Source organism: Bos javanicus, chromosome 29 (genome assembly GCF_032452875.1).
Source record: "Bos javanicus breed banteng chromosome 29, ARS-OSU_banteng_1.0, whole genome shotgun sequence".
Classification (NCBI taxonomy): Eukaryota; Metazoa; Chordata; class Mammalia; order Artiodactyla; family Bovidae; genus Bos; species Bos javanicus.
The window spans coordinates 17495215-17510232 of NC_083896.1; the positions used below are offsets into that span (position 1 = coordinate 17495215).

The 15018-nt window shown below is 50.1% G+C and overlaps 1 protein-coding gene across 8 annotated transcripts in view; it reads left to right on the forward strand.

Moving 5' to 3' along the window:
• The window catches only part of TENM4 (teneurin transmembrane protein 4), an 854243-nt gene that overhangs the window by 738923 nt on the left and 100302 nt on the right, over window positions 1-15018 (forward strand). For all 8 annotated transcript variants that reach the window (XM_061407667.1, XM_061407664.1, XM_061407669.1 and 5 more), the window contains one exon: window positions 9031-9247. In XM_061407667.1, the coding sequence (XP_061263651.1) occupies window positions 9031-9247 (217 nt within the window). The remainder of the gene's footprint in view (window positions 1-9030; window positions 9248-15018) is intronic.

The following is a 15018-nucleotide window of genomic DNA, read 5'->3' on the forward strand; positions in this document are numbered from 1 at the left end:
CTAATGGAGGCAGAGTGAAATGAGCACCTGTATTTCAGTCATGATGTGGGACACAGTAGGATCTCAGATAAATAAGCCAGCAAGTGAAAATGATGTCACTCACTCACGTCCGACTATGCAACCCTATGGACTGTAGCCCACCAGGCTCCTCCGTCCATGGGATTTTCCAGGCAAGAATACTGGAGTGGGCTGCCATTTCTTTCTCCAGGGGATCTTCCCAAACCAGGGATCGAACTCGGGTCTCCCACATAGCAGGCAGACTCTTTACCATCTGAGCCATCAGGAATCCCTCAATAAGCCATGGTGGAGGGAAAAAAATGTTAGAGTATCGCTTAGTGAGTGCTTTTGGCTGATGTGACTCAGCAGCTTGGAGAAGGAGTTCGCAGTGGTTAATGTGAGTAACAGGACTGGAGGAGACAGAGAACACAGACTTGAGCTCCCTCCTACTGCCCTGCCCGTTACAGACAGGGAAGCTGGGGCCCCGAGAGGGGATGTGATGTCATACACATCATAGTCGCACAGAAAGTCATTAACACGGCTGGACTCGGACCCGAGACCCTTGAGCCTTTCTGTGTGGTCTCGTGGACCACCGCCCCCTGGTGTTTCATCTTCCTCCCAGGCATGTAGTGTGAGTACTTAGTCCAATCTAAGGAGGCTACAGTAGTGCCGTAGAGAGGACCAGAGGATGACAGCGATAGCTCATATAAGCGATCGTGCACCCACCCAACAACTCTGGGAGGCGTCTGGTATTCCGATACCCTCACTATGTCCTTATGATGAGGAAGCTAGGGCTTAGCAAAGGGAAGCGTTTGGCTCAGGTCACATAGCTGGCAGGTGGCAGAAACTGTATAGTCCCTGGGGTCTGGCCACACAAGAGCTTTTCAGCATGCCTGGACCTCAGACTCACGATTCCATCATAAACCTAACCATGGCCCTGCAAGTCATCTGAAAACTCCTGGCTTCTCTTCTTTCCCAATTTGCTAGGCTTAACGCAATTCTTTACAAATGAAACTTGAACTTCAGGCTTCATTAAGAAAGCTGTTGCAGTGTTTTTTAACTGAGACCCCAAAAAACGTGTTTCACTGTACGGCTGAGTCGGGTTTAGCTTTATTGGTTTGTTTCTGTTTTCACTCATGGTTGTTGTCTAGATTTTAAAGCGGAGAACAGATCCTGAATGTGAGTTAGTGACTCCAAGTCTCTTAATCCGATGTCAGGGCTGCCCAGTCAGTCTAACCTGCCTCCAGATTTCACTCCAAGCCCTGGTTGGTGAAGGGCAACAGCAGGGCAGGCTGGCAAGCAGAGACCCTGACTCACCATGAAAGGTAGTCCCTCCTTGTGGTACGTTTGACAAAGAAGATGTGCCCTATGCTTCTGTGCCCTTCAGAAAGCCCCCTGTGACGTGTGTCCCATGCACCTTCTCACATGTTCTCACTGACCATTCGAGGGGGCATTTGTGCCCATTTCAGAGATGGAAAAACTGTGGCCCAAAGACGCTTGTTGTTGTTGCTCGGTGACTAAGTTGTGTCTGACTCTTTGACTCCATGGACTGAAGCAGGCCAGGCTCCTCTGTCCTCTGCTACCTTCTGGAGTTTACCAAAGATGCTAAGTGACTATAAAATAAGAATAATAAGGCCTACCTTGCAGGGTTACTGTGAGGATTACAGAGGGTGTTTTTAAAGTGCCTGAGAAGCAACATACCACAGTGATTAGAAGCAGGATCTGTACCCAGACTGTCTGGATTCAAATCCTGTCTCCCCAGTCTGCTGGCTGTATGACCTTGAGTGAGTTATTCAACTTCTCTGAGCCTCAGTTCGTCACCTGCAAATGTCATCTCTCTTTGTCTTGCTCCTTTCCACCTGTAATCACAGAAGTGTGATGTTTATTATAAAATAAATATATATTCATATATAAATCACTTTTAAAAATTAGAATTATATTCTCTATAAAATTTTACAGTCTTCTGTTTGGATTATGATTAGATTGTATTTTTCCATATCATAATGTATCTAGACCTTTTTCACTTTTTAGTTAAAATTTGTATTCCAAACTGTTACATGCTTACTGCTAGAAGGAAAAAAGAAAAATCAAATATACATAAAGGAAAACAGTAGCCATCATTTAGAGAGCATCTCTAAGGGCCAGGGGCTGGGCTGGACACTCTGTGTCCATAAACTCCAGCCCCTTGCAATACACTTGAAAGGCAGACGCTTACAGGCTGGGAAGCTGAGGCTCACTGAGCTGATGAGGCTTTCCCAAAGTCACACCGTGAATCAATGGGAAAGCTAGGATCCGAATGGAAGCCGTGCTTAAAAAGAAGCCAAAGAAAGGAAACATTCACGGGAATTTAAGCACCCATACCCCTTGTGATAAAGGATCTTTAAGCAGCTTCAAAGTGTGTTCATCTCTTTAGACTCTGTTGGCCCCGTAAAACAATCATGGATTGCAATTCAGAGCATTGATAGATGCAACCTGGAAGGAGACATTTCAGGAAAACTGAGAACAAAGCTCTCTGTCCTCCCTTCTCCTTCTCATCTCCCACCATTGGCACATAAAGCCATAGAGTTTGGCCACACTTCAGACTATCTCTAAACCATGTTTCTTGTGATAAGAGACAAGAGAGAAATTGACCTTTAAAAATCCTGCGTTCTGAGGAGCAGATAAAGATTTTGCAAGCCTTTTCACCAAAGGCACAGAATTTATTACAGCAGATGACAAAAACTTCTCCCAGATGTGTACAGACAGGGAGGCACATTCCACCCTCCACCCCCTGGGGCCTCCCCAGATGCTGCTTACAGCCTGCTATAAAACACGTCTCGGGCCAGACTTCAGGCAGCCGCGAGATGAGGTCGGCGGGTGGGAGGAGTTAAGCCTGCAGAGAGAGCTGGCTGGACTGGTTAGACCCTGTCCACAGGCCCATCGGGCTAAGGGACCATGCAGCCAACTCTGATGAAAAGAGTTTGCTAGGCCATGCATTGCCCACACCCGCCCCTAGCTCTGCTCTCCTTTCGGCTTCTTCTTGCCCATCCTTCTATTCTCAGTTAAGCATTCCATCTTCCAGGAAATATTCCAGCCCTCAGCCCCATGTTAGGGTCCCCGCTTTGGGCTTCCACAGCGCCCCCACCCCCGCTTCCTTCTTCCCCTGCACATGGTTATCTCGCTCTGACTCGCAACACTTGGGAGTCCTTTGGAGGCGTGACGGTTTTCTTCCTGTCTGTCCAGTGCCTGGCGCAGGGCCTGCCAGCCATGGGACAGACGCTGAAGGGTCAGAGCAGACCTGTCCTGTGTGCCTGCTTTCTAAGGAGAGGAACAAGCTCTTCCTGGGGTGGGTGGTGAGGGGGAGGAGGGGTGACTTCCATCACACCCCGTAGCCCTCAGGGGGCCCAGTCGAACTGATGGAGCTGTTTGACTTGGGATCCTCCCGCATTCATTATTCATTTTTTCATTCATTCAACAAACATGCTGATGGTGCACAGGGCACTGTGCTATATGCATTTGGGATAAGAAACAAGTCACGTCTGCCCTCTGTGGACAAGGGGAACAGAGCCGGGGGAGCCAGGATGTCCAAGAAACGATGGAGAAAGAGATGCAGACTGTGGAGTAGGGCCTGAACTGGGAGACAGAGAAGAGACCAGGGCCCCAGCTGCCACTGCACTAGCGGTATGATTTTTGGGTAAATCAGCTAACCTGACCCCAGCGTCCTCTTTGTAAAGATGAGAAGGCCAGCTCCGTCACCACCTTCTACAGAACCCTCAGCGCCTGTCGCTTTCTGTGAATGTTCCAGCAGGCGGCCACCAGGGGAGATGGGCCTGTGGCATAGAAAGGCCATGAAGTGACTGTTAGGCAGGTTAACCCCAGGGGCTGCCCTCCGCTCCCCGCCCCCGCAACTGATGGGGACACTGACAGCGGAGAGGGACGTGGTCGCCTGAGGTCACAGCGCGCCCTGGCAGCTGTGAAGATCACAACACAAACGGGGAGCCATTGCTGGTCAGGACTCCGACTGATGGCACAACTCTTCACCCATTCCTGTGGGCAGCACCCCTCTCTGCAGAGGGTGATGGACACCAAGGCTTTTTTCATTGACGTTCTCATGGCTGGAGAGTGACAGGCTCAGGGAAGGAACCCTGTCTTCAGGCTTCTTAGCCTGGATTCTTTCTCTCCACTTGCCCCTCTCCAAGGTCAGGGACACCCATGGCAGGCTGGGCACTGAGGAGGAATGCAAGAGGAGATAGCACGGCCCTCATCCTCCAGGGGATAGCACAGGACGTACATGGAAGTGTTAGCAGAGCCTCGCTGCACACACCACGTGGCGTCTCGTCCCCACGTGGCGTCTCATCACCATGGCACTTCATGTTCGAGGGTCAGGAGAACAAGAACTACTCTGGAATGTTCATTTAGTGCCCTGGAGACGTGGCCGCCTTTTTCTTTTTTTCCCAACCTACCCTTCGTTCCCTTTTTTTCTTGCCTGTCTTTTTAATCTCTATTCTGCCTTTTTTCTAGCTGTTTCCTTCTCCCTTCCCTGCACCCCTCTCTCCCACCAGAGGCCACAGCTGGGAGCAGCATTGCTGAATGACCAGAGCCTGAACAGCCTCTGACCCTTCATCTGCCCTTCTTAACTTCCACCATATAAGGAGAGAGAGGAGGCCTTAGGACTATATGGGTAAAGGGAATTTCTGGAGGAAACGTGTAATTTCCCCCAAGTTGGAGTTTTAGGATCTAGGAGGGCTTTATGGAAAAATTTGAAAGAAGTAGAGGAAAATCTTCCCTGTTTTCCTGATGGGTTTGGGAGTTTTGCTTTTGCTGCTATGATCACAAGGGTCTCTCCAGGAGAACAGGCAATGCAGGAAGCACAGACATAAGTCAACCAATGTGTGTAACATACAATTAAGTGAGATAAGAAGTGCGTGGAAAATCTAAATGTCTTTAGCCAAAACCAGAGAACCTTGAAAACCATATATTGCTGTGTTTCTAACCTACCCCCAAATTTACTTTTCTGTCCCCACAATATACTTTTTCCTCTTACTATGACTTCTAAAATTTGTCATCCATGCCGAAGAAGCTGAAACCATGCAAGAGTCTCGGTTACTGTGAGCAGCTATACACCCTGCTGCAGGCTGCCGTACGCTGCATTTGAAAATAAAGAGAAGGGTTTGCTTGGAAGCCGATCTCATAAACTGTGGCTCTGATGAGAATCTCGTGGGCCCTGCTCATTTTAAAACTATTGTTATGTATCTCCTTTAACTGTGATGGTCTCTATTAACGGGGTTTAGCCCACATTTACAACTCAGCAAATATTTGCCGATTGAATGATGAGGGAGCTTCCACATAGGGAGGTGTAGGCGGGCAGCATTCTTGGCCAGACATTAATCACTCTGTGCTGTGAAGCCTACAATAAGCAACTCCACAGTCCCAGAGTCTCTCATAAGAGCACAGTGTGTGATATGTCCCCATTTCGGAGAACCCCAATCCTCAAGTCCCCTGGGGTCTCTGCTTCCCTAACTCGTAGGTGTGTTGCTGTGGCTGTGTTTCTCTGCTTCAGTTCTCCAAGGCCAGACTGTCTGCAGAAAGAGCTGCCCTGAAACTTGTCATGTCTGTCAAGCCCTTACTCAGGTGCTGGCCTTCACGCTAAGTGTGCTACGTCCATGATCTCACCTAATCCTCCCAGCGTCCCTCTGAGCTAGGTTCATGTTACAGACAGGTGAACTAAAGCTCAGAGCCCTCACGGAGACTTTAAAATTTCTACCTGAATAGTCAACTAGATCATCACCAGGGCCCTCTCACCACAAGAAGCAGCAATTTTGTTTAAGATTCATTGCTGAATTTGTTTTTTTAAAGGAAAGAAGTAAGGGGTATGGAAAAGCCCAGATTCCAGAGGCATGGATGAAGCTGGAAGCTAAGGCAGCCGGGAGTGGGGGGGACCCTGAAATGAGTCAGCCCTGGTCTCTACGAGCTCGCTGTGTGGGGAGGGAGACAGAGAACATGAGAATTACAATACAGAGAGATGAGTGCAGTGGTGGAGGTCACCAGGGCGCTGGAAGAGCCCAGCAAGACTCATAAAGTCGGGTTTTCCACTTAAATAGTTCCTACATCCCTTCAGGGACAGAGAACCTTTTTCTATTTCACAAGGAACTGAGTTCAGCTTCTTTACTGACCAACTGTGTGATCTTGACCAAGTTACCTTACCTCTTGGAACCTCTGGTTCCTTCTCGTCGAAAATGAGGGCGATGGTGGTGACAGTGGCTACTTCACAAAATTGGGAAGATTCACTGACATTTTTCTTGAAAACATTCCTTGTAAAGGGTTTAGCACCGTGCCTGGCCCTCAGTAGGGCACAGCTGTGATTATCATCATCATCATTTAATACAAAAATTAATAATAGTCATTCCTGTCTAACCTTCCAGCCAGGACCAGAGGACAGGAAACCGTTCTTCCAAGGTGCCACAAAGCAGGGTGTTTATAAAGAGGTGAAAGACTGGTTTCCAGGGACTGCTTCGGTGGTAAACAAGAGCAGGCAGAGCTAATAAAATTTCAAATTAGCCATGACTTTTCACGGCCCTTCAATTGTGCTGGCTGATTTAATGGTCAGCGTCCCTGCTCACTGGGATTGAATAATGGAGCATTTCTGCAGAGTTATGGATGCGGCAGCTGAATCTGTCATGCGAACATCAATAGCAGAATGCAAATAACCCTCAGCTCAGGCTGTAATTATGTGTTTAAGCAATGTCTGACAGGGGCAGCCTGAGAATGTGTGATGGGGCCAGCCGACTGCCGGGGAAGACAGGTGCTTGGCTCGGCAGTTAGCTGGTGGACCTGGGAGCTGGACCCAGGACCCGGCCCGAGTGAGGGGAGGCCTTTCCGCCGCATCTCTGGGTGGATCTGGCTGGTGGGCACACACAGGACAGTTGGCTCCCCTGTTTGGGGAGCCAAGTTCCAGGGTCAGGAAGAGGAACTACCTCTTGTGCTGTGCTTAGCTGCTCAGTCGAGTCCAACTCTTTGCCATCCCGTGGACTGTAGTTCACAAGGCTCCTCTGTCCATGGGACTCTCCAGGCAAGAATACTGGAGTGGGCTGTTCCCTCCTCCAAGGGATCTTCCCAACCCAGGGATTGAACCCAGGTCTCCCACATGGCAGGCGGATTCTTTACCATCTGAGCTAACAGGAAAGCCCACCTCTTATTAAGCACTTATGATGTATCAGGTACTCTGCCAGATTTGAGGACATATACTGTGTTTTTCACATAAATAAAAATTACATTAGTAACACTCTTATAAATCACAGTAAGAGATGCGAGAAACTGAGGCCAGAGAGTTTAAGAACCTGACCAAGGCCACACAGTAGTAAGTCTCAGAGCCAGGATTTGACCTCTGGAGCCCATTCTCTGCACCACTGTGCTGCCCTCAAGGAGGGCAGAGCAGATGGACCTTAGACACCATGCCGAAGTTGGGAGATAAGGACAAGGGATTTTTTTGTCCCAACTTATTAAGGAAAAAACTGGGTTTCAGGGAGGTCATGGAGCTTGCCTGAGGCCACAACACCCCGAGACTAACTAGTAAAGAGGCTTAAGGGTGCATATTGTATGTGCAATAACCCTATGGCCAGCCTCTATACTGTAGACCCACAGAGACAAGTGAGGGAGTATATCAGTGTTAAGGAGACGGAAGCTCAGAGAGGTTAAGTATGAGCTCATTCAAAGCCATTCTTCCAGGCAGTTCTGGGGCTTGCACTTCAGTCTCTGAGCCTCAGGATCCTCCCACCATACCACACTATTTAACCGAATTGAGTGAAGATAATGCTTTTCTGCCTTTTATGGACTTGATTCAAATGTCATTTAACTCATTCCATTGTCACTCATTTATTTAACAGTCAGGTCTTAAACACCTGTGCTAAGGGCTGGGGCTACATCAGAGACAACCAGAGCAGGACCCACGCCCTCAAGGTGGTGGGGAAGTTTGCCCAGAATCGCTGAAAGCAGGAGACGCAGAATTCCAGCCTACAGAAGAACACACGTGCTCAGGCTGTTCTCTGCCTACAGAGCGCACAGGCTGCCTACAATTGGCTTCTTGTCTATTTTAAGCCATTCTATTGGGTGTCCGTAAAAGCACTTTGGGATAATGAGACCAAAAATCTGTGGTCTGGTGGAATTTCTTTCTTTGCACTTCGAGAAGCTGGAAGCTGCAATATAATTTTCACTCCTAAAGAAATCCACCCATGTGGTAAAGAGAATTCTCTACTAATGACAACTTGGTCAGTGACCTGAAACCATCCAGCAAACTCACAAAGCCCCTCTCACAGAAGGCAGAGGTGACTCCCCACACACTTGCCTTGCAGCTGGGGGAGAGGCTGGAACTCGGCCGCCCCTTCCTCACCCCCAAATCCCATCAGTCACCAGATCTTCCCGTTTTTACCTCTCCGTTGTCTCTCCACACCACCGTCTTCCCTCATGCCCACTGTTCCTCCTCTAGTCTCAGGAGCCGTTGTCTCTCCTGCTGCATGGAGCCCCCGCTCCCACAGCTCCTTTGTCCTTGATGCAGGAGATGTGCTTTCAGCAATACAGTGACTTTCAAGTGAAGTCATCCCCGGCTTAGCACCTTTCAGTAACTCCTGTTGTCCAGAGGGTGAAATATAGACTCCCCAGCCTGGCCCGGGAGGCCCAGCTGTCGGCTCCTGCAAAACTCGCAGCCTGATCTTGTCCTCTTCTCCTCCCTTTCTGAGCCCAGCATCTGAAATTAGTGATCCAAACTGTCACCTCAGGGCCCCCACGCACAGCATTCCTTCTATCTCTCTGAAAAGAAAAGAAATAACACACATCACACGTCACACTGCACACTGCTTGTCCATCTCTCCTACTAGACTAGTGGGGTGGGACCTGGAGCCCCTGAATCTCCTTGGCACCCAGCAGCGGCCTCAGCTTGTATCAGGCCCTTTTATACCGTCATTCAGTGAGTGGAAAGTAGAGAAGTGAATGAAGGCAGTGTGAACAAACGATGCGGATTGCACACAACATTACAAACACCCTGCTCTGTCACCCCTGCAGACGGCTTGGTGGACTGCATGGACCCCGACTGCTGCCTCCAGCCCCTCTGTCACGTCAACCCGCTGTGCCTGGGCTCCCCCGACCCTCTGGACATCATCCAGGAGACACAGGCCCCCGTGTCCCAGCAGAACTTGCATTCCTTCTACGACCGAATCAAGTTCCTCGTGGGCAGGGACAGCACGCACATCATCCCCGGGGAGAACCCCTTTGATGGAGGGTGAGTCCAGCTCTGGCCGTGGCTCTCAGAAAGGGGAATGAGCCACTTCCAGGGCTCCATCTGTGTGGCTGGGAGTGGGAGGAGGCTGGGAGGGGGACACAGCACTGAAGGCTCTGGGTGGACCATCAGGGGAGGCAGGGAAGCAGTCTCAGGTACCCACGTTTAGAAAACTGCTCTCCAAGGCATCTGGAATTTTTATGAGCAGAGTTGTGTTGTCCTCGCTGGGTGATGGATGGAGAGAGTAAGAAATCAAAGGTCCAAGGGGAATCTTGGATCAATACCCACTTTGCAGTCCTCTCTTACTGATGCCACTGTCTCCAGATGAGCTGAAGGCTCTGACAGTCTTCTCCCTCAGAGCTGATGCTGGGAGACTTTAGTAGGCTCGGGGGTGGGGCTGCACCTGCTGGCACCCAGGCACACGCCCAGGCATTCTTCCACCAGTGTTCAGTGGTGTCTCGTCTACTGGACAGTTTGGTACCGAGGTCTGCACTGTGCTGGAACTGCAGACTTGAGTGGAGCACAGTCCCTGCCCACTGGTCACTCACAGTCTGCTAGGGAGACAAAAAGTTGTTCCAGCGTGATAGGCCAGATATGTGCCCACAGGATACTCTGGAACCATAGAGAAGGTGCTTCTGGGCGGGGGAAGCCTGAGATTTAAGAACTGAGTCTTAAAGATGACAAATAGCTCAGCCAGGGAGAGTTTTTCAGGGAGAGAGAACAGCTTCTGCAAAGACCCAGGGGCAGGAAAGAGTACATGCACGCATGCTCAGTTGTGTCCAACTCTTTGTGACCCTATGAACTATAGCGTGCCAGGCTCCTCTGTCCATGGGATTCTCCAGGCAAGAATACTGGAGTGGGTTGCCATGCCCTCCTCCAGGGGATCTTCCCAGCCCAGGAATCAAACCTGGGTCTCCTGCATTAGCAGGCAGATTCTTTACTGCTGACCCACCAGGGAAGCCCAGGAAAGGATACTGCTAAGTCACTTCAGTCGTGTCCAACTCTATGCGACCCCACAGACGGCAGCCCACCAGGCTCCCCCATCCCTGGGATTCTCCAGGCAAGAACACTGGAGTGGGTTGCCATTTCCTTCTCCAAGGAAAGGATACAGGAGCCAGCAAAAGGCAGCACTCTGTGCTCTGCTCCCCAGATCAGGGTCTCTGACCTCGGGAAAGATATCTAAGCAGGAGGGAATTGTGATCATTTCTTTTGAATGTCTTCCAAGGTCGTGATGCCAGATACACACAGAGCTTTCTCAAAACGTCAGCCCAGTTCGGCTCAGCAGTCACAGACTGTGCCTTCTGTGTTCATGCCTTCTGTGCCAGAGAGTTCCTGCCCTAAGGGAACAGGGTAGGGGTAGGGAGGAGAGACAGGAAGAATGAATGACATTCCCCCAGTTCTATTTAAAGAGGGAAGTCAGCACAGCCAGTCATCAGCTTCATCGTCAGCGGGGTCTGAGGAATGCTGGAGAGAGGACTGTCTTACTGAGATGGCTGGCAAGGGCAAAGAGGAGTCTCACCTCAGTAGATCACCCAGAATGTCTGTTTGTAGTTCAGAAGCAAACCTGAAACTCACACAGAAGTTAGGGCTGGGATCTTGATTCAGGTGCCGTCAGCAAGCAAGTGGTAGATGAAACCATGAACACACAGGTGTGTGATCCAGGAAAGTGTCGAAGGAGGGAGGAGCAGGGACCTAAGAAGGACTCCTGGGGAGTCACCTTGGGAAGTGGTATTAACCATCCTTAGAGAGGAGCTGGGAATCCATGGAGGAGGCCCTCTCCTGGGATGTGATGGACCTGGGACTCCAAAGCCTAGACTGCCCCAGCCCTTCCACACAGGGAGCAATGACAAGATGGAAAGAGAGAAGTCAGGGGAGTGCCCTGAGCCCAATAATCGTGGCATCATATAAGTGTGTCAGAGCATTTGAACTTTAACTTTCTTAGAGGTGAAAGTATGTGATAGTCCCCTTCAGCTCACCCTGAGAATACTGAGAGCCTCAGAGGTTAAGTGATCTTCCCCAATGCATAGGCCAGTGAAGTGGCAGAGCCAGGAGCAGAAGCAGAGTGAGGAGAAAGCTATTCATTTATCTTGGCCAGGAATTCTGCTTTTGTCTCCAGGTACAAAGCTTTCTGCTCTTTTTATTCAATTGTGTGATTTTGTATGTAAGCTTGTGGGCCTTCCCGTGGCATGAGTTCTTTTAATCAACTGGAGGTAGGAATATTACTCCTACCAAGGGGGATATTATTTAATACTTGCTCAGCCCTTCTTTACTGGACTGTCATGGGATCTGATTAGGGCTCTGACTTGTTGGCTGCTGATGGCTCTTCTGATTAAGGGGTATCCTCACCATGCCATCCTGATCAGTGCCAGTGGGGACCACGTGCTCTGATGCTTCACCAAGCCTGATGCTTACATTGTCACAGATCACGTGGCACCTACCCAGGAATTTGGGTATCATTTCTGACAGTCTGACATGCCCTTAAGGAGCCTGTCCAGTGGGGAACTTGAGAAACCTATACTGGAAGAAATGGGCTGCTCAGCAGAAAGAAGAGAGCATGGGCTTTGGAGCAAGGCCAGCTTGTGTCTCAGATCCGGGCTCTGCCACTGCTGAATGCACGTGGCTTTGGGCAAGGGCTTAATATAGTGAATATGTAAATGTCTGCCAACCCTCTACACTGAGTCTGCCACGACAGGACCACATCTTACTCACTTTCACATTTGGTAACTGCTCAAGATAAATATGCATATATATTACCTTGAACAAGGAAAAGATGGAAGGAAACAAGGAGAAAAGGAGGAGTGGGGAGGGATAGTGGGACGGAGAATAAATGGATATATTGTCTGTTTTATTTAATTTTCTACTGAGGATTCAAGAGTCCAGAGAGGTTCAATTATCTGCTGAAATCACATTACCAATTAGTAGCAGAAGCAGGAGTAGAAGTCAGCTCCCAGGTCATTGTTTATGTATCTGTCACCTTCAGTTAAACAGCAGAGGCTTTGAAAGCAGAGACCATTCATCTCTCCAAACCTGTATGACTTAGGGCAGGTCCTGGAATAGAGTATTTGCTCTAAAATGAATGGATCATGGGAGCTTCCAAATGTTACTGCAAACATTCCTTTTACCTAACGTTTGCCTAAATCATCATGCCCAGCTCCTCACTCATCTAGATTCGCGGGAAACAGCTCCTATGTTTCACTACTTTCACTAAGTATCCCCAGATTCTTATGTAAAACAAATCTAAGTGACTGGAAACCTACAAACACAAAGCACACATGTGTGCTAAGTCACTTCAGTCGTGTCCAACTCTTTGCGACCCCCTGGACTGTAGCCCACCAGGCTCCTCTGTCCATGGGATTCTCCAGGCAAGAATACTGGAGTGGGCCACCATGCCCTCCTCCAGGGGATCTTCCCAACCCAGGGATCAAACCCAGGTCTCCTGCATTGCAGATTCTTTACCAGCTGAGCTACCAGGGAAGCCGTATGCTACACTGCACTTTGTACAGTCTGAACGGGAGCCCATCTAAGAGGTTCCAAGAAACAGGCTGTCACCCAGTGACCTAATGGCATTTCTGAGCCTGGCAAGGAGCCCCAGCTGTTTCCTGTGAGGTACAGGAGCTTCACTCTGCAGATTCACTGCTGTGTGACTGACTCTGGGAGATCCAAGTATGAGGCCTGCTGGGACTATGGGATGGAAAGGGATTCAAGGCCAGGTCGGAACTGACAGGAACACCGTCCTATGGGAGAAGCCAGCCAGCCAGTCATCAGTACACGGAGCTCTCCCCTGAACGCCTTTCCTCAAGGCCTGCCCACAGCAGGGACAAGAAACCAGAGGGGCTGCAGTGCAGAGATGACACCAGGAGTTCCTGGGCGCTTCCTCATGCCTCTGAACAGTGCCCCAGCTGGTCCATAGGAACAGGGGCGGCCCGTGGGGACTGACAGGAGGGCCCCGGCCAAACAGACTAGATGCTGAGCTGGACCGGGCTGGTCTCCTTGGAGGGAAGCGCAGAGCCCGACTCAGAACTGAAGTGGAAGTGCTGCCAGATGGACTGGGAGTGAGGAAGGCCTATTGCCCCTGTCTCGCTCATCTGTATCCCCAGAGCCCAGCACAATGCAGAGCAGGTGTTTCTTACAGGTTTTATGAGTACAGTAGCTCAGACTGACATTCTGCCTCCACTGTGTTCAGCTCCATATTAAGTGAGAGAGGTATCAATGACTTCAGCTGACCTCAAGTAGGTCTATAGTAGGAGGGCCCAGATCAGGCTGGGGAACCCCCTTCAGCAGATTAGGTGGCTTGAATACCATCTTTCCATCTGGGCCTGGATGCCTGGGGCCCTTCATCCTAGTGGGTCACCTGTCCCTCCCCTGGACTCATGGGGAGAATAAAGTGCAGGGTGCCCTGTATAGAGACTTGTGTGGGAAGGAAGGAGCCACTCAGGTCTGCAGGCAGAAGGATCCCTAGCTGGATCGTCAATACAAGGAGGGCGGATAAGAGTACCTGGGGATCAGACAGCTGGGAAGGGGAGGACAGCATGAGATAATTCCTCCTCTAAGAGCACTTGAGGCAGCTATTTCCCTGTGACACAACTTTGATTGTATCCCTTAGCTTGTGAAAGACTGACTGGGTCAAAAGGACTGGACACAGGGCAGACAGTGCAATTCTGCAAATACTTGTAGATTGCTGCTGCTGGACAGGTTAGCAGATTATGGGAAGAGGAAGAACTACCGCCAAGTTACTTGACTAGCTGTTTAGAATATGTTCAAGAACCCTGGATTGGTGAGAGGAAGAATGTGATGCTATTAAGTCTTCTTGCTGCTACTGCTAAGTCACTTCTCTCGTGTCCAACTCTGTGCAACCCCATAGACGGCAGCCCACCAGGCTCCCTCATCCCTGGGATTCTCCAGACAAGAACCCTGGAGTGGGTTGCCATTTCCTTCTCCAGTGCATGAAAGTGAAAAGTGAAAGTGAAGTCGCTCAGTCGTGTCGGACTCTCAGCGACCCCATGGACTGCAGCCCACCAGGCTCCCCTGTCTATGGGATTTTCCAGGCAAGAGTACTGGAGAGGGGTGCCATTGCCTTCTTGGGCTCCTCAAAACCTGATAGGTTATCAACTCACTCAGGCAAGCAGTTGGGTGAAGATAGGTTCTATGAAAGTCAGCTGACGGAACACACTGAACCCAAAGAGAGAAGACTTCAGGAGTCAGGGGAGCTTTAGGAAAGTAGGGATGGATGAGAGCATTCATCCCAAAGGAGACAGAGGATCATATTGTATAGAGAGGGTCAGATCCCATGGAGAGGAGAGAATGGGCAGGCACGGAGAGGGGCAGAACTGCCAAGCTCTGTTTGCTGACTGTTAAGCAACACCTGTTCTGCACTAGGCCTGTGAGAAGATATGCCTCTGACCCCATCACACTGGGACTTCCAGTGTGTCCCATGCCTCGTTGGTCACTGGACCTCTAGTGCCTAGCAGAGGGGTTGTTGTTGTTCAGTTGCTCAGTCGTGTCCAACTCTGCAACCCCGTGGACTGCAGCATGCCAGGCTTCCCTGTCCTTCACTGTCTCCTGGAGTTTGCTCAAATCATCTCCATTGAGTCAGTGATGCCATCCAACCATCTCATCCTCTGTCATCCCCTTCTCTTCCGGCCTTCAGTCTTCCCCAGCATCAGGTCTTTTCTGATGAGTTGGCTCTTCGTATCAGGTGGCCAGAGTATTTGAGCTTCTGCAGGGGTTGGTACAGACTAAACCAGGTTGAATGGTAGATGAGTCAGGGGGTCAGC